The following is a 26,264-nucleotide window of genomic DNA, read 5'->3' as shown; positions in this document are numbered from 1 at the left end:
ATTGTGGAAAATACGAGTGAAAGCCGAACGTGCCCCGGGGCCGAACGTGCCCCGGTCTCCCCTACTGTACGTGTACATGCCACACAAGTCCTCTAATACGTCAGACAACGTAGATCTCCCACCTTTACTGTAGACCTTATTAGTTTTTAATTGCGATTTTCAAAGAATTTTCTAAATGCACAAGCGACGTTTATTTTCAGATACTGAATATTCCTTCATTTTTATTGAGGGGCGTGTTTCCATCGTCGTTTCGTCAACACGGTTCTCTTTCATACCAGAATTATTATCGTAATGAAAATAAGTTATTCTATTAAAATAGAAATATTTAATTTTGCAAAATCAGTTTTACAACCGATGGCATATGGAAATTACTTGTAAATGAGTCAAAGAATTCAAATAAATTAATCAAACACTTGAAAAAGGCACTTTTATTATTGTAGAATTGAGATATATTTTGGGCAACAATTAAGAGTGTGCGTTTTAGTTACTATCTAAAAATGGTAAATTGAAATAAAAGTTATATTAGCATATATACTAATATTATCTATCTCGCAGAAATTTGCTCTTAGCACACTTGCAGGATTGATATTTATTGTGGCGTATTTATTATTATTATTATTATTATTATTGTGTTGATTTTCAAATCATGAAGGCTTGTAAAAAATAAAGAGTAGGCCTTTAGTATAAAACGTTGTAAATGACCCTCTATTTTCTACAGAAGAAATTTGAGAAACTTTGAACAGTGTTTGATTTTTATTGCAGTAGTAATTTCAAACAGTTTTTATACAGCTCTTATCTATTTGCGGTGTTTTCTGAGACTGCAATATGTAACACTACAATCATTTGAATCAAATAGAAATAACCAAATCTGAAAACTTCTGGAATTTCAAGTTTATAGTAAATAATTTGTAAAATATTTCTTTCCCATAATAATAGCTGTAGAGATTTTTTGAGGGATGGAACTCATATCGTAGAAAAAACGATAGCTTTGCCATTGGTTTTGATAAGCAATTCTCATCTAACACATCGAAGTCCATATTTCGTATTTTGTATGGCGCAGCGTGCTTCGCTTCAAACCAAAAATAACTTCATAACAAGGACAATTATGTTAATGGTTGATATTGTTTAAAATCCATTTTAGCTTAGACGCAATTATCAATAATAAATTGCCAAAGCTCTTACAAATTTATTACTTGCGAAAAAAACGCCAAGTATATTGGTCTGCTCGTTTTAATTTCTGCTATATCACGTTCTGTAAATTTGTAATTATGTATTTACATGATGATGAACAGAAAAACAACTAAACACGTTAGTAACTTAATATAATCAGATCTTTGATTGTTTTATTACAGAGACAGTCTGTACAGGCAATAAAAATATTGAAAATTCTGCCAAGGCAACAGGACTTTTTTCTCTCTAACCACTGCTAATGATATGCTTCGACGAGGTTTACGACGCACTAACTCTAGCTATACACATACTAGAGACATCACAGAAAAATATCATTATTACCCTTTTGATGCAAACTAAGAGGTGGAGAAAAAATTCCAAAAATTAAAAAAAGCGCCGCTAAGGCACTTCTACTTTGTATTCACAATAAAAATGCAGAAGCTGAAAATAGTTTTTTTTTTTTTACTAAAAATCATTTTATAGCTGAAAATTTGCTTTACCAAAGGCACTAGTAATCTAGCTGTGCAAGTGTCCTGTGATACCATCACAGAAGTGTATGCTTTATCAAATCCGTATCAAATTAATTTAAGCCACCAATAATTACTAAAATACATCTTCTAAAACACTGACATTCATTGTTCCATGAAGCAGTTAACCAAGAAAAGTTAAAAATCTAAATGTTGACCATTTAAAATGCAGTTCTGATTATAAAACATTGCTGATTATTAAAAAAGTAACTCTAAAAACCTTCTTAATCATCAATTTGTTTCTCAGACTGTAAAGATACTTGTATAATTTCATTCCATATACAACAAATAAAACAACAATAAAAGATGTCTAACATCTTAATTTGATTATCATTTCAATGAACTCTGCATAAAGTAACCATTCATCTCCATAATCTGCACACAGCAGGTTTCAAGGCAAACATACTGCTTAATTAGCACCTATATTTCTAAACAGAAATGTGACAAGATAAAGAGTTGGTGGTAGCATGCTTTACTACAAAAATTATTTTGAAATTCATTGACAAAATTGCTTTGTCTATTATCTCAGCAACAGTGAACAAGTTTGATGCTATTTTACTTCTCTGAAGACAGCAAACTTTCAAATAATGATATTTACAATGCTTTTATACAAAATGATAAATTTCTCCTTAAAATGTACAACTGTTTAAAAGAATTTGTCTAGGGTACTTAACTTTTACTTCTAGCTTCAATAAATTTTATGACACATGCATAAATAATTTTACACTGATTGAGTAGGAAAAGATTCTTTCTTAAAAGAATACATTTTATATTACACTGTACAACAATAATAAATCTAAATTTCTGCATGACAAGTTGCACATCTTTGGTGTGGAACCAAAACCACAGAGGACCAAACTGAAGAACTTTTAAACATAGGCACCTGAGATCAACTTGAAAATACAACTGTCGGTGCATTCATGTTTTACACTGGTTACAAATAAAAAGTAATTTTTTTACCATCTTTTTCATCAAAAATGAAAAAAAAAGTATATATCGATGACAATTTAGTGAAAAGAATGATAACTTTTTTTCAAATTCGTTAAACCCATTGGCAAAAATAAATGTTCCACTATGAGCCAAGCAACTGTTCAATTTCCAGGGCAACTTGCCAGTCTAGTCTGCAAAAAGTTCAAATCTATGTTCCCAGATGGAACTAACTGCAAAACCCCCAACACATACAGGTGCTCCTACAAGATGGGATAACACATCAGTTTTCTTTTTTTTCATTCCGGCATTTCATTCTGGAATCCAGTAAACCTGACAAACAGTATTTTTCACCACAGTGAATATGAAAATTCCGTTTCATCATAAATGTTACATATCCCAAATTTTCATTTTTCCTTGTGGTTCTTCGGGCCTCTGTGGAATAATATTGATTCACCTGTACACGGAACAAGAGATTCTTTCAGATGCATCTGTGTTTCACTCTGACTGACCTCAGTCTCCAGGCCAAAGTGATAAATACAACACTCCACCATGTTCCACATGATGATCAAGTCTGTGAGCACAGCTCACATGATGTCCATGCTGTAGTAAATGTACGTAATACGCATGTAAGTGTTATGTGGCTATGGCTTCACTCGTTGACGAAGAAGTGGAGGAGGAAGGAACTTGTGGAGTTGTAGTACTTGGCAGGGCATCTTGGTGATGATGGTGGTGGGACACTAGGGTGTTTGTACTAGAGCATTCATTGTCTCCACTGTTGTGTTTTAAAATCTCCTGGTCACTGTCTGAGTTATTGTCTGAGTGATGTCCATACTGATCTGGACTGTTGGTATTCTCTGGATCATTTGTGGAGTCCACGTGAGGCACGCTTCCTGCTTGATCCTCTGCATCACTAGCATTCTCATCATCATCATCATCTTCATCTTCATCATCTCCCATCAGGAAGCGGATGCACTTCTTCTTTCGGCTGTAATTAAACAATAAGTATTAAGTGATATTATATGCATGTACAGCCTGCCTTATGCCTTCCATTCACAAGGCGCCAAAGCACAACATACCCAGTTTCTCTGCAGTGGTATTTAAAAAACATATGTTAGTGTTGTACAACTAAAAGAAAAACTGATTCATTTATGAAACCACATCAACTTTCTCATTTACTTGCCTGTTTCTCAGTATCCAGTCTTGTGAAAATAGAATGCACATTGTAAAAAGAAATACATGTAATAAGAACTTCTCAATAGTGAAGAAAAAGATCACCATTTTAAAATGAAGAGAGCATTGCCCATGCCTTGCACGTGGCAAAATTGAAGAAAGTAGTACAAAACCCATTTTAAAATAAGAATATAATAATGATAATTCAACTAGTATGTACAAGGATATAATATGTACATATTATGAAACTTAGCATTAAAATAATCTAATCTCACTCTTCACCATGCACCGTAAGTCCACACTATGTTGTGTGTCATCCCCCTAAAATACTGTTGCAAAATTAAATAAAGTAAGAGATCTACAGCCAAGCTCTACTGGCCTGTGTCCCAATTAGTGACAACTTAACACCATGCAAAGTAGAGGAAAAACAAGCACCAGCAGCAACTATGGATTGGCGACGACCAATACGGGGCAAGTATTTTTTTTTCTTTTTTATGAGTTAGTAGATACAGAAGGGCTTCCTGTAGTTATGAAGTTTTTTTTATCCATTCTGAAATAAAATTTGGTAACAGAGAAGGCTTCACAGCCCCAAGAACACATGATGAAGGTCTACTTTGTATATGGATATGCAGTTGGTTGGTATGAATGCCACGGAAAGCAAGTAATAAATAAAAATTAAATTAAAAAAATAAACAAATGTAAAAAATCATACATTTTGCAGCTGTCATGCAAATACTCGAGTACAACATGTCAAATATGACATCCAAAAATACAATCAAATCAAAGTCACAACTACTTGTAGTACTAAAGTACGTTCCTGTAATTGCGGCTGCATTCATGACACAAAATGCATACATAATATTCGCCCACTGCAAGGCAGCCTCCATCATGCTGGGCCAGACCTGTGCATGCAAGAAAGAAGAGATCAAACACCTCCAACTTAAAATAACGGACACAAGCACCATTTGGTAATAATAATAATAATAATAATACAGTAAGATATGGTGGAGCTGACATGCAGCATGCTGTGGAACCATTCGCTATACCTGACTATAAGATATGTCAGTGGTCGAAGGATTGCTCGCATCTGAGACCTGAGTTGGACATTGTTCGCTCTCTTTGTCATGCACATCTCTGAAACGAGAAGGCTATTGCAGAAAAGTCGAAGTTGATTGAGTGATTGATTGATTGATTGACTGATGATTTGGAAGTTGTAGTAGTAGTTGTTGTTTATTAGTCATGTTGTCAATCCACGTTGTTGTCAAGTACCGATTGATTTCCTCTCATTTTTTTTTTTTGCCTACTACACAGAAAAGAGGATAACACGAGAGCCACCACACAATTTGCCTGTCTGGTGACAGTTAAAACATGAAGATGAAGTTTAGAGGCATGGTGGGATCAGAGGGGCCACAAGCATGACTGACATGATCCAGTTTGTGAATACAGCATGACAAACAGGCCTGCATGGTCTGGGCAGCCATCATGGAGTCCCCTAGCACTGTCCACCAATCACAGCACAGATATGGCAACTGTCAGTGTATTTCTATATTTCCACTTTAATAAGTAAATTTATGTTTTTGGAAGAAATTTATTTTGCTTTTGCAAAAAATAAACAAATGAATAATACGAAAATAAATAAGTCTCATTCAAGTTATCTTTCAAAGATTGGAAGTGGATACTGAAAAGGTGTTTTATCAATTCAGTACATGGGAAATGAGAAGCACAACAATCATTCCACTTAATAAACAGAGATGTACATAAGAGTGTGGGTGGTGGACAGAGCTCGGAAGTGCCGTCATTGCAACTTTTCTGCATCAGCCTCCGCTACCAGACTGGCATGCAGAGCCAGGGCACTTACCGGCATGGCTTGCACCACTGATGCTGCTGGTCCACTCCAAACCGCGCCCTGCACTTCTTTGGGTTATTGCAATCTGAAATGCATGTCATAAGAATGTTTTTTTTTTTTTACTTGCTCTAGGCCTCATGCTAAAAAAGGCAATTCAGCCAGCCCAGGCCTGAACTAGTATATAAACCCCTGAAACACTACCTACGAGACCAGCAATAAACCATTACTTTTTTTAAAATAAAGAATCCACAGAACATGCAAACTTCAATTTATTTACAACATAGGGTAATATCTCATGCATGTGAAAAGGGGAAAGGGGGGGGGAGCAATGTTGTGCCACACATTCTTGTTATCCTGTGCCAGCTACAACCCAATCTCTATCCCCCTCTCAAGGTCCTTCAAGAGCATGAACCCCAATTCCATCACCTTTACCCTATGATTGAACACCAGTTAGCCCAATAAGATAAATATGGAATAATACCGGACTGTTACTGAATTAATATCTGGTCAGTTTAACAACACCTTACCTTTTTCTCCCTGACATTCCTGACGTTTCCTCTTTTTCCTTTTCGTGTGGCAGGCGTAGTTATCTCGTGCTGACCAGCCAGGGTACAGCTGCATGTGCAGCTCCTTCTCTTTGCGGGCCATTTCATAGTATTTTTGCTGTTCAGATCTATCAAGTGCATGCCACTGGAAGAAAAGAGACATAAATGTTCAAGAAAAAATTCTAAATCAGACAGCTATCAAGTAATTTTGTAGCTCAGATCTATCCAATCTATGCCACCAGAGGGGTGAAATATTGAAAGGAAAAGTGGATTAGTAACCACTGCTATACTTATGATAACAATTCAGTGGATATAAATAATCTGCACATGACAAGGTAAACATCTTCCCCATTCAATAAATGTTAGCTTTGTCACTGTTGCTCTTCAATAGTAAATAATTTTTTCATCTTTTTTTTAAAATAAAGTTGCATCTGTTCCCCCCCCCCCCCTTTCCTCATGCCCATAAATCTTGCATGTTTTCCATGACAAAAGATAAAAGATCACTGTAAGGTTGTAGGGTCTCTGCAATGTCAAAAGGCAACATACAAAGTAACAAAGGTGAATCAAATCTATTAACTGAACATCTAGTATTTCACGTTAATCTTCCAAAGTGGTTTTTTCACCATACACAGATGCCAAATGTAAGGTCATCATGGATATTGCCATGCATGTGAGTGTCTTCCTTGTCACACAAAGAATACTAGGGCCATATGATCCCTTCACCGAACGACTTTCAAATCGATCATTTATCACACAATCATAACAGAAGATCATCACAAAGTAATCACTTAAAATTACAGAACAGACTTTCATCTTCGGATGAGTTATTTCCCCCCTTGTAAAAAAATATATATATATCAGCTTATGCGTCACCTACCTTTCTACCTAAAATTTGATTAATTGCTGCAGATTCTTTTAATGTGCACTCTGCCACTACTTTGGCCCTCTGTTCTTTCATGAAAAGCATAAATGCATTGAGAGGTTTTTTGATATGTGGTTTCTTCTTTTCTTGGGCTTCGTTTGCATCTGGACTGCTCTTGCCTTGCTCATGTAAGCTCTGGTGCCTGAAACACAACAGCAGAAAACTAAGTTACCAGATCTGACTCCTGGGTCAACATCAAGACTTTGGTGAAGATTACTCAATTTTGATTCTAATAGATTTTGTTTAAGCCTCCTTAGCTTTACTTAAGCCTCTGTTACTTTATAACAAGCACTCTGTGGATGGGTGGGGTGTATGTTAACCTTTTACTTTAATCTTTTTTTCCGTATCTTAATTTGGTTTTCATAAGTGTTTATTAGTTATTTTTGCAGGAAAACACCCTACAAAAAGATTAGTCACCACTGACTCTAAAAATGTAGAAAACCTATTATCAAAAGGAAAAAAATAAGAAAACTAGATTATTTTACAATGCACAATGTCTTGCTTATGGTTTAAAACAAAATTCTTCAAAACAAGATCACTTTGAATTCAAGGAGCCCAAGGTCAAGCATAATTGGTAAGTAGCTCTGTGGCACAGCTACAGCATTTTTCTGTGTGACACTCAGTGAAAGAGACTTATCATTTTACATACTGAACTCTATACCCAATAGCAAACAGTAATTGGTGATAGGAATTCATCAAGTGGGGAAAACTGCTTTATTTTTTCATAAATTTGAAAAGAATTTAAGAGGATTCTTAACAAGACATTACTTACCTTAGATAAACAAAACATAAATAAAACTGAACACCTACTGGTAAAAAAAACCCTTTTGCTTGCTTGCTCTAAAGATTGGACTGCTAAATTCAACAGTATTCCTATATTTTCCCCTTCATACATATCATCCTCTGAATATACTTTAGAAACCAAAGAGACTTTTGACACCTCCTCATCAACTACCCGAAAGCAACATGTTATTAAATTCATGGAATGATATGGACCAAAGAGAAGCATACGAAATTCCACCTTTCAAAAGGCCATCATAAATAACACCCTGTGAACTGTTTGAACTACATAAATGCAAATAAGGTGGTTTATTTCTTTCAGGTAATTAAGTGAGAAGTGATAATCGCCTGTCTTTAGTTCTCCAGTTCCATACAACATCAATATCTACCACCCCAGCAAAGCATTCATTTTCCCTTATTGCTTTAGCTTTGACGAAAAAAAGATTAATAGTTGTGCAGTTGGCAGCAGGAATTATTAATGAAATTTCCTCCCTAATGACAGCAGCACCCAAAACATTAAACTGATGACACTGGTACAAAACCCATCTGCCAAAGCCCAAGACAGCATAGATTCATGAGGGCACTGCAGAATGGGCATTGAAACAAGATAAATGTAATGATATGAGGCTCATTTGCATGTTATCTGATCAGTGGGTTCTCCGACAGGTGTAATGACCAAGAGACATGACTGGGGGGATTGTAGTGAAAACTAGACCACCAACACAATATTCAGAATATTTCAGCTGTGGAGATAATGATGATGTGGCTATAATCACTCGGTCCGCCTTTCCAATGTGAAATGAATGATATTACACGTGTGCCTGAATTTTTTTGCATTTATTGCTTTCTCTCAACTAGAATCACCATCATTATCATAAGATTGGTTTTCTGCTTCCTGTCAACATAAATGGTTTGACACCCATCATTCTATCTAATACCTGCCTGTATCTTTCTGCAGCAGTTTTGGTATAGCCAGCATTGGTTCATCACCTGTACGTGACACTCCATTTAACAACAATGCTACATGACAATGTGTTCTACTGTCTGTAGCCATCTTGAGAGGGAAATGACAATGAAAAGTTCATAAACTTATCAGCTATTACAAATACATCATCAGTGTATTTTTCTCCAATGAATTACACTGTGCAGTATCAGCCTACTGGGGTATCAACCAGAGCTTGTTTAGTGTGAGTATGGGAAATGAAGAGGGATTGGAGCAGGCATTCCCAGATCTCAACTTTAAGCAGATGGAAGAATTACTGAACCCAGCACCTGTGCTGGCTATGTCAAACACACATATACTGGGCCAAGAAACGTCAGCACACCCTCATGCCAAACAGCAAAAATATATTCGTCAAAATCCCAGAGTCAATTTATTCCCAACTAAAGGCCATTAGAGTGCTTATATTTTAAAATATATGTACAAATGTAAAATATTTCTCATTAATCTCAAGTGCCATATCAGATGAAAGCTGTGTTTTTAGCTTGTCTTTGTTGAATTACAAAAAAGCAAGCAAAACAGGTTAATTGACAGCATAATGTTAAACACCTCCCCTATGATTTAAATTACCAATGGCTGAAAAGTCTTCATTTTAATAACTTGCCCTTTCTTACTGAACCCGTATATTTCTAATTCTGTTTTTTTTTCTAGACAAAAAGGACACAATGAAAAGAAAAACAGATCCAGGCACTATCTCTTCATCTTACCTGATGTATTATGAATTATACAGATCAATACTGGGAACCAAAACATCATCTATCTATTTAAAAAAAAATTCAGGTATACAAATAGTACCAATTAGAGGAAAACACACATGGAAATGAGGCAGATATTTCTTACCTGTGGTTCTCTTGTGATTGTGATTGTGGTGGGTGCTCCTGTTTTGGTCCCGTAGTAAGGAGGGGCGGAGGTGTTAAACCTGGGTGGAACCCAGGGTGGGGCGGCATGAAGCCTGGATGTGTAAATCTTGAGAAAGTCCCTGCAGTACTGAGTGATGGCGGGTAATGGCCACCAAAGGCTGCTGTGGTGATGGGATAGCCTGGAGGGCTCCTAAGACAACAAGAGAACATTTTATTTCTTTATTTCTTTTGGGAGTGATCCCATCTTTTGTGAGAATAGACATTTTTAAGCAAAATGATATGCCTCTATGGCTAGAATTTTTCTGTTTTCAAATAAGAATTCTTAGAACATAAAAGAATAACATACGGAGAGAGAGAGAGAGAGAGAGAGAGAGAGAGAGAGAGAGAATGCTGTTGTTAGAATGAACAACTTAGAAAACCACACATTGGAGTTCATTTATGAAATGGAAACCTTTGCCACACTGTTTTGTCACAAATTTCAATAAAAATAAACTTCTGTTGCTATGACTTTCCTTCTCCCATATTGCCCATATTTTTATTTTATTTATGTAAAAAAAGTATATATTAACCTTACCGATACAAAACTGACAAATTGACTGAACATTATCCAGTTCATGCTGGTATATTATATCTGGTGGAAGAGAGGACTCAGTGTTTTGTCTGTCACCTGATGTTCCTCTTTGTTCTTTCTTAGCTGCATGTGTGCATTACTATGCAGGTGTGGAAATGATTTGTGATGTAAATGACTTGTGCCTCCTCTCTTTTGTTTTCAGATTTAAAACTATTAACCTCATTATATTCAAGATAAGCTTCAGACAGTAACAGAGAAATTAACACGACAAATTTGTGTAATTACATAGAATTAGTAACATTAATCAGTTCTTGAAAGTCTTTTCTCAGGGGTATAAAACTCATCTTTTTGAAGCAGGGTTTTCAGTGAGAAGCCTTCTCACTTTACTAACTTACGATCCCACTTCCCTGTTAAGTCCCAAAATTGCCATGTAAAAACTTTTTTCTGCAAATAATGTATTATTCCTAAAGTGGATATCAACACACAGTGCTTACAAATAAAGGTGTGTTGTCAGAAACAAGTTCTCCTCTTCATATCCCTCCAGGGATTTGCAGTGCTTTGTTCACGTTGGGGCTCAACACGTGTTTAACATGGCAAACATACACCACTTCTAACAACCAGCCTCCTGCTTTTTTAAACTCTTTTCTGCAGAAGATGTGTGGCCAAGTTTTCATTGTTACTTTACAAATCCTTGCTAGAAGAAGTTAAAATGTTCACCTCATTCTAGTGTTAAAAATTTAGCTTGTTTTGGCATTTGTTTGTACTTCCAATAGGATTTTGCATTTGAACTTTACACAGCAGTAGAGGTCTGCTGCATCTAATGCAGACCAGTTGCGTAAAAAATGAAAAAGAACACGGCCGCCTTGCGGTACCATGTACTCTGAATTGCGGCCAGAAGAACACGTGTAATCTAGGTCTGTTTTAGGTTGGGCAGCCCGGCAAGGACACAGCCAAAGGTCAATTGAATTGCAAACTGTGTATTTAACATTTGCTGTCAAAAGTTCCTTGCCTTAGAGGAAAAACAACATCACCAGTAAAATTCTTCTACTTGCTATTTTGTCCCCCCACAGCAAATTAAACTCGAAAATATTCCACATGACATGTTGCACAAAACATGTATTCCCTCAATCTATTTAAATATATTCCTTGGTTAAGCTATTTGTTCTATTCATATCATTGCATGTTTACTTCCGTAACTTGGACATTTATGTGCTGGTAAACATAAAACGTGTACATGCAATACATAAATAAATGATCTTTTCATAACCTCCCAAAAAAAAATTACTTTATTGATATTCTTCATACATGCAAGTCTTATCTAGGAAGAGTCAAAAAATTATTATCATACCATTACGCATTTGGGTGCACACATACATACATACATACATACATACATACATACATACATACGCACACACACACAAACTTTCAAACATGATCATATTGAACACAAGCATTCTATTTTCATGTCTTATAAAATCTGCTTATATACAGATCTAAAATACATGACATCCTTAGCAGCACCACTAGGATCTTGCCACTTCTCTTGATAAATATACTTTATTATATGACATCATGTTATTGTGCTTTAATTTTAAAAAACATGACAGGGCAAACTCTTACCATTGCACTTGAGATATATCTGGCCTATAGAGTGGGAACTGCCCTGGTGGTGGGGGGAGTGCATACATAGGATGCCTTGGCAAACCTGGAACAATCAAAAATTGTACAAATATCATATATGGCCTATGCATATCTTAGGAAACCATGACTGCCATTTAAATTACAGTAAATTAATAATATATTCATATTATGGTTGGGATTTATCAATTTATTATTACATTTATGTTTTTGGGGTAATATGAGTCACATTTTATTATTCACGCAAAAAATATGTTGAGTTAGAAATGATTAACAAAAAAAAAAATTAGAACACATCAAAATGCGTGTCTTAATATCAGCAATATACGTAAAACCATAATTAAGACCTTCAATTACCCAAGTAAATAGGTTACAAAAACCAATAGGAAGCCAAATTACTTTACATGTAGTTAAACTGTCATTGTAGTTATCAAAAATTGACACTAAGGTTAATTACATTTCCAAATTGTCACTCGTTTCAAAATGATGAGCTTTCCACGCAACACCAGTTATAACTGTCATTTCATATTAACAATCTCAGTTCAATGTAAATTTCATGAACCATAATAGAAATGATATAAAAATCCAAAATGTGTGCTGTGAAGGTTGGGATTTAAATAAAGACAACATACAAAATGAGCAGCTGAGAACCACATATACCAAAGTATCATGTCTGGTATTACATACAAAGGGTTAGTATTGAATTCATTTTTTCCAGGCTGTCAAATACAAGTAGTGGCATTCAATAGTTCGACAGGTAGCAAAATCAATGATTCTTTCACTTGAATAATTGATTTTATTGATGGTTGCACCTGTAAATGCAGAGCTACTGATTTCACTGACAGTTCAACATGCAATTTTGAGTAACATATAATGTATTTCAAACACCATTTTTATTTATAACACCACCATTAAGGCTTGACAAAAAAAGAAGTGTTCGCATCATAAATCCCAAAGGGCACTTGGATTTGTGGTGTTAGAAAGGAAAAACAAAAGAGGAGACCGACATATGCCAAAACATTGATATTTGCCAAAAAAAATGTATGCGGAACACCTCTATATAGTCAAACCTGAACACAATACAGAAGGTTTTCCCCTGAATAGTAGGTGTGCTTCAAAAGCCAGTCTGTCAGTGATATTGCCTGTCAAAATGCCAGCAGCCAGGATTTATGGCTTCTCTCAAGCCATAATGATTCCTTGACTATTATTGAAAGCTGCAAACTAGGCCAATACATTATGTGCAGACTGTATGCAGACTAGTGTACAACTCCTTTCTCCCAATGAATTATACCCTTTTTGTTTGCTGAACATTAAAAGGGCCCATAAATCCAATAACATCATATCATTTCCTCTGAGGTGATGGTCAATAATCCAGGCAAAGAGATGAATATTTTACATCAACAAGTATGTGTATTTTCAGCAAATAAATCACCTCAAATTGATAACAGACATATTTGAGTCTGCAGGGAGACATTTTCATTGTAATTTTTTGTGATGTGAAACAGGCTACTACAGTAAATGTTGACACTCGATTCACACCTAGATCTGTCATGTATTACATCACTGTTAAAACATACATATGTGGCAGGAAAGTTGATCAACTGCCACCCAGTGAAGACGGGTAATGATTTCACTAGTCTCAGTTGTCTGCTTTTTTTTTCTCTTTCTCTCTCTAGGGCATGTCGTGACAGAGAGACAAAATATCAAAATGTGCCATAATATTACCATCACTTGACAGCTTTCACTTCTAAGTGAGGCAATGGCACAGAAATGTTTTACATCTTACCTCAAAATATCCTTAGCATTCGCAACAAATCTATCACGATGATTTCTTTTGAAAAGTTCTTAGTGACAGTTAAATAGCTTGGGAAATATAATTTTCTGGAGAGTGGTCAGCTTAATCTATTAACTATGTCCACTGACACCTCCTACCATGTTGACAGTCGCAGTTTACTGCCCTATTCCAATTAGAGGTTTTCTATCAGCAATTATCCCTGAGCCTGGTAATTCCAGGTTCTCACCTTGTCACTATAATTTTTTTCTTAAAACCTGTCACTGTCCATTCTTATGGTATCATTTCATTGGTCACAATTTGAACTTTAACAGTCAGTTATCATGTACTTTTGGTCACGAACCAAAGTGCATTTTTTTTTAAATCACAAATTAATGTTTTTTAATCTCAGTATTTACCCAGCTGTATTCATTATAAACCCACCATTTAACCAACTAACAAAATATGCATAATGGGCAGTTTACAATTTCAATGATACATCCATTCGCAAAATTTTCCAGTTTCAAAGCATTACACACGTGGCACTATAAGCAAGCTTAACCATCAAGCACGGTTAGTACTTACCTGTTTTAGGGTCTATTGAGACAGGTGAGTAGCCTAGGTGAGCTGGTGGTGGGGTGGAAAATGGGTGGTCATTGCTGTACACCATGAGAGGCCCCAGGGCACCAGCATGGTGGGACTGCACCATGGGCATTTTACTGCTAGCCTGAAATTAACACAAAGGAAGCAGGTGAATTTAAACATCTGCTTATTCAAAACTGTATCAATTTAAAGTGGCAATAGTTTGCATATAGATAGATGCATATATAAAAATTAAGAACTGAATATTATTCTTCATACGTAGTGCAGATTATTGATTAGACTAAAAGAAAAAATATTGGAGACATATAAATAGTTAAAGCAATAATAACTCTTCCTTTCAGATTCAAAAATCCGCATGAAATACATTGTAAACAACGCAGAGAAATATATTCTATTGTATTTTACCACTAAAACGGCCGTTATTGTAGGAAAACTAAAATCTGTGCTTGTCAATAGGGCTTTCGATCCCTTTTTTCCGGTCGACAAGTGCATTCGTTGCTAATGACGTAATGGTGTCACGCGGATTCTCGCGTTCATTCGAGACCAAAATAACATGGCGGGAAACCCTCAGACGTAAGTTGCGAGTTTTTGTATAGTGCGTCGGATAACGAAAAGCCCAGAATGGCACACATTGTGGATATAAATGCATTTTTAACAAAAAGACGAATATATCTCACGAGTCTTATATAGTGTTGTTGTTGTCTGCATTTCCCACGGTTTTAAGTAGGTCACCAGTGACTTTGCAATGTCAGAGAGAGCTTCGTCAGTTAAAATCTCTTAAGAGATTTTAACAAAAAACCGTACGTTTAGGAAAAAAACCCTGGATTAACTTTGAATGCAGGAATGGGGTCGTTGGCCATTGGTAAGTACGGGAAAATTGCCGTTTTTTCCAGGAAAATTAAATTTTTGGCCAAAACGAAGAGTTATTATGACTTTAATAGTAAGACAAAAAATAAATATGCTGAAGAACTACACATTAGTTCATTTGGCAGCATACTCTAAACCTTCTACGTAATGAAAGGACATCAAAGTAATATGATTAACTCAATACATTATATTTTTTAAGGCCATTAAAACAGGCCTGCCTTAAACAACATTAAATACAAAACTCTGTGTAAGAATCCCCCTTCACCACAGCTATAATATATCAAACTCATCTTGGCACTTAACACTGATCATTGTCTTGTTAACAATTCCTCTGGCAGATAATAATCAATTATCGATCATCTTTCACAGGCAGGGTGTTTTGAGAATTAATCTAACTAGACTGTAGCTAAATAAAAAACACAGGCTGACAGAACAACAAGAAAATCATTTAAGAAATCTCAGTAGTGATCAGATAATCAAGTCAGTCTATCAGTGATTATAGGCATTAGTAATGTGGAGACTGCCTCAACATTGGGAAGGGGGAAAAAGATCAAAAGCACCGCTGAAGGCAAGTGACCTTTTGTTTCCCTGACCTGCAAGTCTTCACTGGTCCCCAAGCTTCTAGGCTTGGGCCGAAAGACTCAATGCAATATCCACTCACCATATTTCTACAAGTGTTGGGAGGGCTGAATAAAATCTATTTAAGATTAAGTGATTAATACAGACATGGCAAAATTTACTGCCTCCATACTTATTCCATAAAATCAATTATACTAGTTTAAATGATTTAATTAGTCTATGTTTAAATGATGTAATTGATTGAAGTGTTGTTGAAGTGGTAGCTTCAACAGCATTTTTTGCTGAGGTAAAATAGATGTTAAATGTTTCAGTTCAGACAAAGGTTTTTGTTTATTAAAATTAATGCTGATATTTTTTTTTTTTGCAAAAAATGAAAACAAAAACTCTATACGGTTAACTAGCAAAAAAAAAAAAAAAAAAAAAAAAAAAAAAAAGGAGTAGGTTTCTTAATGGTTTGTCTGCCTTTTTAAAAAGTACATCATTTTCCAGGTCTAAATGGGAAGTGAAAGGCAGTCCCCCCTCCTGCCATACGCATGTACCAAACCCATACACTAGTAAACAAACTAGAGCAACATGTTAAGCATGAAGCTTCCAATGTAATATGATCCTTGCCTAGTGCTTCTATTGGTTTAACTAGGCTGGCGCGGTGCCTTTGATGTCTAGAAATACACAGTAATCATCTGGCCATGACAAAAGAAAAAAGATGTGTAAAACACTGCACTGCTATACAACCCAATTGAAAAAGCATGACCACCATTCTAATAAACCCTAAAACTGAGTGTCTACACAGACAAAGAAATACAAAAGAAACAAGACCAGTCAGGCTGTACAGAGAGAAGACATATCCCAACTTTATTTTAGACAGGACATTTGGGCATAAGGTGCCTGGTCGACATATATGGCAGTCAATCCAGTCTATATTATGATATATTTTATGCACTGACAGCCTCATATCTGTATTGGCTAGCATGTCAGAGGCAGTTTCATGGTGAACAACTTCATTACTTTCCCCATCCCTATAAGCCACACATTGTGTGTGAGTGTTAAGGGGAAACGGAGGTCTTGCCAAGGAAGGGCGGGTACCAACATAAACAATACTGATGTCTTATCTTACTCCGCTAGACCAGGACAACTTCCACAATAAGAAGTCAAAATAGGAAGGGAAAAAATGTATGCTTAAACATAATCTGTCTAGTAATAAACATCATTACTACATACAAAAAGAACATTATCCATTCTTGGGGCCTAATGGAGATGTAATGCACCCCCCTCCCCATAAAAGAACCCCTCCTGTTATCATTGTATCATTCTTTGTACCTGCCTCAAAGTTCCTCTATAAGGATTGAAAACCACAGCCCTATATCAGATACTACTACCCGCGTATACAGCCATCTATCAGATGATATGATAAAGATGGAAGACTTCATCTACTCATGAATGTACAAGTTCATATTTCACAGATTTACAACTTTCTATTGTTGGATGGTGATATAAATTAGTCTTGCCTACGTTAAATGTGGCAATATAAGCAGTAGCCTTCCCTGAAACCACCTCCATCTCAGGCAAGGAATACGAAACATTTCCTTGCCTATATGCAACATTCAAAACTGATCAATTTCAAATATCACACCTTACCCATATCAGAAGAAGAGGACAAACTATTCATCAAATACATTTTGTATCTGGATCAGCTCTGTGCATCTAAACAATATAATCTAACATTCACCTCCTAAAAATCTCCAGACTATGACATTAAATGCCTAAAAAAATGAGTTCTACCAAAAATAATTTATTGGTGAAAATTCATTGGACAACGAGAAGATTCCATGTTTCACAAAAGACATTGTCAGAGTTCTTTGTCACAATATTATAAGAGATGCAGTTGGAGAGATGACAATCAAAGATTACACCAGTTTTCTTCAAAATTAATTAGCTGTCTACAACAACAATAGAATGTCAACTCTGCAATCCAACTAATTTCTGGAGAAAAATTAATTGCAAAAAGTAAGGATTTTTCTGACACGTAATCGTAAGGTTGCATATGCTGAATTTTGTGACAGGGAAAAACAAAATAACATTCTGTTTCCCCTAGGTACAATCAGTCTTCATGTTCATTTGCTGATGAATTTAAAAACAACCCGCATCTACCCTTATCATATAACAAACTAACGTAATGTAGGAAAACATGATAATAACCTGTTTGGTATTTTTAAGATGGTCTTGGCAATGGAGGTCTTCTATTAAGATATGTATATTGACATCAGATGAATTCCATCTTTTATACTTCTTAATCACTTTTTTAAGTTTACCAATTCACAATGCTGATTGTTGTTTAAAGATGGTCACTTGTCAAGACCTAGAAGAAGTCATTATGATATACTATCATTACTTGCGATTGACTTTTATATATTTTTTATTTAATTATTACCCTTGCCACTTACTCTCCCCCTCCCCCCATAAAAATGAAACATTTATTTCTGATAATTTGTGTCATAAATTGATAACTTTATTACCTTACATTTTGGGCCCTATGAATAGTTGGTTTTCACGAAAATGACATGAGATCACTCCCTGCAAATTTTCAGCAACTGGAAGAATATTAGGCCCCTATTCACAGTGAGCATGACATGTAACTGTATTGAAATACTTTTTTCTTTGTATCGTGGTAGTTTACTGTTATATTATGTGGTTTATTTCATGTATTTTTCAGATACATCAACCAGTCTAGACAAAAGACTTCTTCGCACCCCTCCCCTTACTTCCTTCGTGATTCCTTCACAATACAAGATCTATGGAAGGCTCTGTCATACCCCTGTAAAAATTTTCCAAACTGAAATTATCTCATAAAACACCATCTATGACCAACAAAATAACACAATTCTTTTTTTCTTTTTTCGCTATAATAAGTATAAAAATTCTCACATAACTATACTCTGCAGCTAGGGCAATAACTGCTGCAGAATGATTGATAGAATGAAAACTCTGTTGTTCCTTTTGTCAGCCAAATCAAACTGTCAGCCATGATGTGACCTCTGCTTTTTAACACTGATGCATTCAATCCAATTTTCCTTTCAACATGACAACTGATGACTAGGCAAGCTTCTATGGGAGTAAAAAAAAGCCTTTCTTAAATCAAAATAGAACAGCATCTCAATTATTTAATGAATTTAAGCGGAACATTTTCTTGTGAGCAGTCAAGTTATTGTAAGAATGAGACAAGTACGACCAGCACTATTAATGTCACTGGATCGTCCCTCAATTGAAAAAGTTTGTCTATGTAAATGGGGTCACGACCATTCTTAAAAGAGAGACAAATAATCTTTAACACAGGTAAAATATGACTAAGACAATATAAACATCTCTAAGAGTCACCTTAATCTAAAATAAATGAACAAAACAAAGATGCCAAAATACCTTGGAACCGAAAAGGTATTCCCATCAAAATCTCTAATCTCTCTACTTGTCAAAGAGGGACTTTGCTGTATGTTATGTAGTAAAAAATAAATATCAATTCATTGGATAAAAACAGTAGTTCAAGCATTAATTGATGGCAGAGTGTCAAAATAGAGCTGGATCTTGAGTAAACATGAATACACAAGAAAAATGTCTAATCACAAAAGCATTTCCACACATATTCCAAATAACTGTCTGGCAAACAAAAATTATTTGGGTGGAGTAAAGGTAGTCCATTTTAATCCTTTCTACTACGCCCCCACTTTCCCCCTCCCCTTACTTACTGTAGACCCATATAGCTCCTAATACCTGTTGCTACTTTTCAGTATTATTTCAATTATGACCAATTATGAAAATATTTCCACAGAGGTGTTTGTTATTGTTGTTCTTCAGAGGCCTATTGATTAAACAAACAGGACCCCCTCCTCTGCAGGTGCAGGACCATTGAAATCAGCCCTTAAAACTACACTGGTAATCAATAACTTACACTACTTTCATAGGACTTCAACAAGTGGAAAACTTATCAAAACAATGGCTGACACGGCTAAAATGCAAAGCCCCACATATGCCAATGAGTTGACATTTAACTCAAACACAGCATGCATTTGTTGTTTATCATATTCTCAACAATCTTTTTTTTTTTTCACTATTGAATTTGTTTGTTGTCAAATAAACAGATTTTGAAAACATGACTTCAAATGGAATGTGTCATCATTTACAAGTAGTATTTTTTTCAAGGAGCATTGATGGTATACTACTTTACCATCCTGGTAGCCAATGGCTAGCACTTTCTATGCCACATCTGTAATTTAAAATGTTATGAATTAGGTAAAATTGAAAGCAATAAACCAGTCTCTGTTTGAAGGCTGTTTGACAGTTTGTACAAAATATTACATTGGAGAAAAATAACTTTAAAACTTTAATTTTTAATGAAGAAGAAAAAAAATAACTTCTCACCTATCAAGAGTCTAGTCTCTTCCTGAGTGTTAAGCAGAGAGGCTCTTCATACCATACACTTTGATCAGATAGCTTGTCTTTCGCGCTACAAATCCCATGTATTCAGCGCCCTTGGGCAGTGAGGCTCACAGGAAACAGAATGATGGAAAAAATGTCTACACCAGCTAAGTGCTGGCTATAGTTTCAAGGCTATCAAGAGTTCGATGTTCACCAACCTGTCCTCTGTCAATTTCCCCTTCTGGAAGTTCATTCTCTACTTAATCAGCGGACATACCCTCTCTTAATCACTACAGATTGGAACACCGCTATCCATCAAAATTGAATATGTTCTCAAATTTCTTTTTTTTTTTTTTTAATAAATTGATTGATCTTGGTTTTCTTTGGTGTGTCAAATTATTACATTATAATATAAAGTAGGAAAAAGTGCAGAAGCAATGGTGTCTCTTTGATGAAACAATGATGCTCGTACATCACTAGATAAAATAAATTTCAAAAGAATGAAAAAAAGGGACCAAGATAATATCAAACCAAATTTTTTATTTGCCGTTCAAAGCAGAGCTACCAAGCTGGATAACTAGAGCAAAAACCACAAATAAATCCACAGCTAGGATGGCTGTTAGGGTTCAAACACATGTTCCATTTTTCATTTCTTCTCTTATTTATAATGAGTTTCACATGGGTCTTTGCTGTTCAGAATGCTGACTAATTCTGTACCTATGAACTACATAGAATGTGAAGAACATTGGGCCCTATCAATCACTCAAAACCTGCCACAAATAGAATATAGAATAAAAAAAAACTTAGCCAAAGCTGCTATTACTTGAGTTGAGGCAAAACAAGAACCCCCTTCCAACCTTTTGAATCATGACTACATTTTATTCATTTTTATTTTCTTCTGGTTGTCCTCATATTTTAAACAATGAAAGGGCAACATGATCTAGCTGAAATGATGAACTGAGAGAGAGAGTTTTTTAGACAAATTACGAAAATTAAGATATGTAGAGTGCTGAATCACTTTTCATGCATTTTTGCATCATGTCACATGCAATTGTCAGCTAAATGAGCTCCAAATAACAAAAACTTTTATGAAGGGAAGTCCCATCCCCTTTAAGCTGCAAGGACTTTAAGAGCACAAAGATGCTAGTTACTGCTAATCTTACCCCATACATGACAGCTATTTACATGGAAACATTAGATACTTATCATCCAGTTTCAGCAATTATCACTGTGTTGAAAATGCCTGTATCTACACCGTTAGGTGTGAACTTTTATATCTACTAAGAGACAGGTGTTTGAGGGAAAAAACAGACTGGGCAAAATAACCACTTTAATGTAATTTCTATTACACTGCTTATTATATTCACAAGAATATCATTCAGAATTTATCTGAATCGTAATTTATGAATTTTGCACCAGAAAAAAAATTATTGCTCCCAGCATTTCCAATTAGTTACACAACTAGAGAAGCAATTCCCTAGGTCTTTTAGCACATATTTTCTTTTCCGCCTCTACAATACAATCTTTTTTCTCATCCTTGAATAGCACGTGATAAGTCAATTGACACAGTGTTTTGTATCTGGTGCCTTGCACACTTGATCCTCAACAAGGTATCATTGATGGCAACACTGTGAACAAATACTTCAGCTCCAAGTGGGGTGGGGGTTAAGTAACAAAGAGTTGCTCACAGCTCAGGTGCACAGAAAAACTGTTTCTCAATGCTTGAGAAGCACTGAGTTTGACAACTTCAATTCATTTTCACCTATTCACTCAAAGTCTTTTTTGTGTGAAAAGTAGAGAGAAGATTTTGGTTCGAAGTTGCAAAATTCGTATTTATCTGTGAAGTGTCTTGCACAGCATACAGTACATCTGTTGATAAGCTTTCAAATTGAGAAGTCAATTGGTTTTTGCATTAATCTGGACAAAATCATTTTATCTTACTTTTCATTAATAAAGCTCAACTTTATAACATAAGACATCAGCTGGGACATTGCTTTTAGTGGAGGTGGGATTGGGGTTGATAGGAGAAGACATTTTTACTTAATTTTCACCGGAACCACCAACACTTTTGACACAGTGTCTTTACCCTTGTCTTAAACCTTGTTGCTAGCCCAGTTCATATTAAACACACCATCACCACCACAGCCAATGTGTAAAGCTAGGCAGCCCCACAGTGCCAAATCTACCTGGCCCTTCACAGCTGTTAAGTGGGCCTTCCATCATCCTGATGACACTTCATTCTTTCTGTAACAATGAGTTATCACTGAAGGGCAGTCACAGACATTCACATCAGAGGATTACTCATACAAAATTATACACTGCTGAACAGTTATTTGTTACCTTTTACTTTCCCTAGGCTATAGGGAGATCAATCCATCAAAGTCATTGCCTACAAAGTCATCCTTTTCCTCTTTGCCTATGCAATTTTAAAATGTTTTTTTTTTTTTTTATTTCATTCTCAGACTATGGTGAAATGTATGGACAACTGCCTTCCTGACGTGGTCATGATTTTTTTTCCTTAGCTGATAATCTAAAAGTGACACAGCAAGGAATAGCCATTGCACTTAACTACTGCTGCCACTTGAAAGGGCAGTTATGTAACTCAGGGCAAGTGTGAACAGCCTACATGTACCTTGGATGACCCACCTAATTAAGTGTCTTAGGTGAATTTAATTTTTGAGGCACTGAAGGTCAACAGGTGCTTGTCCTTGCATAAATTTCAACCATATTCTACAATTAACACAGGTCCTCGGAAAGGCATCTACATATTTTTTCTCATTGTCTATTTATTCATAAAAGAAAGGAAGGGTGGAAGATCACTGCCACATTATTAATTTATGTCTTTTTTGCCTTATCAAAGGCCATCTCCCACTAATCCTCACTGAATGGGCTCCATGCAGGCAAGGTAGACCCCTTTTATCTAAACATGGGCAGGTTATGTACACAGACACATGCCAAAATGTCAATCATTCTCTGTCTCAATTGATGCCAACAGCTCAGCCAGCCCCAATGGTGGCCCAGATTCCAAGGATACAGTGGTGCACAAAAGAACCGCACTCCAAGCACAAAAGAAATGGACATGCCCATCATTTTCATAGCTGGCTGGGGACCACATTGCTTTACTTCATTAACTACCATACTGTCTACACTAAGTTAAAGGATGTAAATGCCAGCATAGCAGGAGCATGTATTATTATATGCTGAACTACAATCCTGTGATGGATTTTTAATATGTACAGTTTAACATGGAGCTTTGTTGTGAACCAGACAACCTTAGGGGGAATAAAATTTAACTGACAACTTGCACTTTGCTCTGAGGAAAAGAAAACTTGTCGCAAATAAGTAACCATAAAAATGACAAATACTCAGGTTACAGATTTTGTATCTTTTAACACTCTTCACTTGCCTCGTGGTCAAGAATATTAACTGAAAACTGGCAATGTTCTTTTGTTTAAATTTTTTCAGGTGTCTTAAAAAGTTCCAGATTTCACATAGAAAATGGCAAGTCCATTGTCGTCATCTATATTCTTTCAAAACAAGATTTCCCAGACATAACAAAGCATAACAATAACAAGGTGACTTTTCAGACATTATTTGGAAGGGCTTTGGGGATTCAAAGAACTTGTTTGAACAAGAGATTTTGCTGCTACAGTCTCAACCTTTTTTCATGTAAGCCAACAGGTTTCACGTCAATCACTCAAAAAAAAAAATCCATAGCAACAAATGTTATAGTCTTTAACAAATTGCTCCACAAAATGTTCCCTTTTTTATGTTCTTTAAATTAGCAATTATATATTGTTACATTTTTCCACTGAGATATATACAGCGTATTTTAATGACAATTTTAAGAAGTTACAAATAAATTTGACGTTAAATGTAAAACTCTGCAATGTGACTAGGAGTAAAAATGAAAATGGCTCCACTGAAAAAAAAAAAATACTTTCACGCATACTTTCTTTAATGAATAGTCTGCATTATTAAAACAAAACTAAGGATTTGCAGAAATGATTGCTGAAGCAATATTGCCAGTATCCATTGTGAGTCTCAGATAGTTCTATTGAATTACTGCCAGGTAGATATTGGGTTGTCTCATTTCAATACAATTATTCTTCAGGATGATAATAGATCTTCAAGCAATTTGGGCTATTTCTCTGTGTTATTTCGCTTTCTGATCATTTTCATTATTGCCTCTGGGTGTAAACCCTACTTGTCAGTTCAATATTCCAACCAGGGTAGGGAGACCCTAGAGTTAAGCCCTAGAAGAAACAAACTAGCGTTGCACAAGATTATTTCGCAACAAAATTAAAGGGCTTCCAGGTCTACCAGAGGCTTTATTCCGATTGCTAAATACAAACCAAGAGTGAAAAGAGGGAGCATCTGCATTTGTCAGGGTTAAAATGTCACATAATTATGATTGACATTTCAAATGTTTCTTTAACCAGTCCAGCTGCAAACAAGATTCTGGCAAAATAGACTCAATTTCCTGTTTCAAAACTACTAAACTTCAACTGGGGGTCTGCTGAAATAAAATTAATGTATCCCTCAGAATATTTTGCTGCCTCTAACATACTGGGGTATTGTTTTCGCAAAGCCTCAACCTTGAAGCTAACCAGCATATGCCACATCCCTTTGTTTCACTCCTCGGTAAATAGTGGTATTTGCACAGAGCTTTCTGTGGAGTGTACATATATATTACACAGGGGTAAGTTTCAGTGCAATATATCTGACTAATCTTAATACTGGACCCAATCTGTTGTTATCATAAATCAAACACTGCATTAATCGCCTCAGCTTGGTCACTAGTATGTAGCCGTATCAAAATATGCAGTTAATCCAGAAAATTAAGGCTTCATCTTTTCTGTCATCTTTTATATAATATGTTACTTGAAACTGTTAACAAATCACCCAGTAGGTCAGTTAAAAAAAGATTAAAACCTGGAGGTATACGGTCTGTTTTTCTTTCTTTCGCCTGGGAGGATAAGAAACCAGAAATATAATAGATCCGCCTGTATAGAAATTTGCTTGCCAACAATAACGGGGCAATTATATGCTATTCAAGCCTACCTATTTCAACAGATCTGCTCGCCTTTGTTAGCCTGTGAAAATAATCTTGTATTTGAAAAATGAGATGACTAAAATGGAAGGACCAGTACTTACCAAACTTGTAGCACCATTTGGATAGGGATAAGGGGTAACCACATAACCTATGGGTGTAGGGTGATAGGGATCAATAAGTGACACTCCTGTGTGTTTTATACCTTGAAATTAAAAAATAAAAATTCAAATGAATTTCTATTAGGGAATTAAGACAAACTAAGTTTTGCTTTGCCATGAAAAATATATCATATACCTATTCATTTAAATGTTTCAAGAAATATTGACAGGGAACATTTCTGCTTACAACTCAATGTGTCTAGATACCAATGCCATAATCTGTCAAAATACAAATGAAACTTTGCAACTGTCAAGTTTTAACTTTACTAAATATTTAATCTCTGTGTTCTGTGCTCTAAATCATTAAGTGTTACATGCATAAAAAACTTACATACGTTCTTTATTTATTTCATAAATTAACTTTTTGCATTAACTTTTTAGAATTTTAAAACACCTTACCGTTGTGTTCTGGTGGAGGCCCTTCCTTTACGTTTCTTGAATAGTTTTCTGATGGAATGGTTGAACTCTTGCCCTGGAAAACAGTATAATAATAAGATACCTGCTCTACTTCTGGCTGACTAGTCAAATTTAAACCATAGCAGCCTCAAAGTTCATCCGAACGCAAGAAATATATCTATCATCATTTCGAAAATACCACCATACCTCTTCTGTCTCAGTGACTAATCCGAGTTTATCTTCGGACAAGTTTTCGGACGATGGTTCGCCCTCTTCTCCCTCATCTTTGTACACTTTTACTTCGTCCGAGGAAGCTAAGTCATCTCCGCCGCTAGAACTAACATGCGGCATGGCCAAGAGTTTTTACTACAACACTAAATTTTTGAGCCAGTTCACACTTCTTTCGGTACTTCCTTTGAAGTCCGCCATGAAAGTCGGTAATGATTAATGGCACTAACTAGGGCA

The 26,264-nt window shown here is 35.7% G+C and overlaps 1 protein-coding gene across 4 annotated transcripts; it reads right to left on the bottom strand.

The window, feature by feature from the left end:
- Positions 1-1,313: 1,313 nt before the first annotated feature.
- On the bottom strand, positions 1,314-26,264 carry LOC106155607 (transcription factor 7-like 2). Of its 4 annotated transcripts, XM_013530509.2 has the most exons (12): positions 26,007-26,264; positions 25,803-25,875; positions 25,347-25,447; positions 14,319-14,460; positions 11,945-12,029; positions 9,731-9,940; positions 7,066-7,252; positions 6,171-6,333; positions 5,656-5,728; positions 4,844-4,931; positions 3,808-3,826; positions 3,445-3,612 (listed from the first exon to the last, which is right to left on the bottom strand). In XM_013530509.2, the coding sequence occupies exons 1-11, from the start codon at positions 26,148-26,150 to the stop codon at positions 3,815-3,817; spliced, it is 1,278 nt and encodes a 425-aa protein (XP_013385963.1). In that variant the 5' UTR covers positions 26,151-26,264; the 3' UTR covers positions 3,445-3,612; positions 3,808-3,814. The 4 variants fall into 4 exon arrangements, with proteins under 4 accessions (XP_013385961.1, XP_013385962.1, XP_013385964.1 ...); XM_013530508.2 differs by lacking the exon at positions 3,808-3,826 and having other exon boundaries at positions 3,399-3,612; XM_013530510.2 differs by lacking the exon at positions 4,844-4,931 and having other exon boundaries at positions 3,399-3,612.

This window comes from Lingula anatina, chromosome 2 (genome assembly GCF_051362555.1).
Source record: "Lingula anatina isolate TDL-2025a chromosome 2, LinAna3.0, whole genome shotgun sequence".
Classification (NCBI taxonomy): domain Eukaryota; kingdom Metazoa; phylum Brachiopoda; class Lingulata; order Lingulida; family Lingulidae; genus Lingula; species Lingula anatina.
Note: the sequence above shows the minus strand (reverse complement) of the source record. Positions and strands in the feature narration are given on the sequence as shown.

Coding starts and splice junctions, on each gene's coding strand:
- LOC106155607 (XM_013530507.2), bottom strand. CDS start 26,150: ATGCCGCATGTTAGTTCTAGCGGCGGAGATGACTTAGCTTCCTCGGAC. Junction 9,941..11,944: donor GATATATCTCAAGTGCAATG/GTAAGAGTTTGC, acceptor TTGTTGTCTTAG/GAGCCCTCCAGGCTATCCCA. Junction 7,253..9,730: donor CAATCACAAGAGAACCACAG/GTAAGAAATATC, acceptor GTTGTGTTTCAG/GCACCAGAGCTTACATGAGC.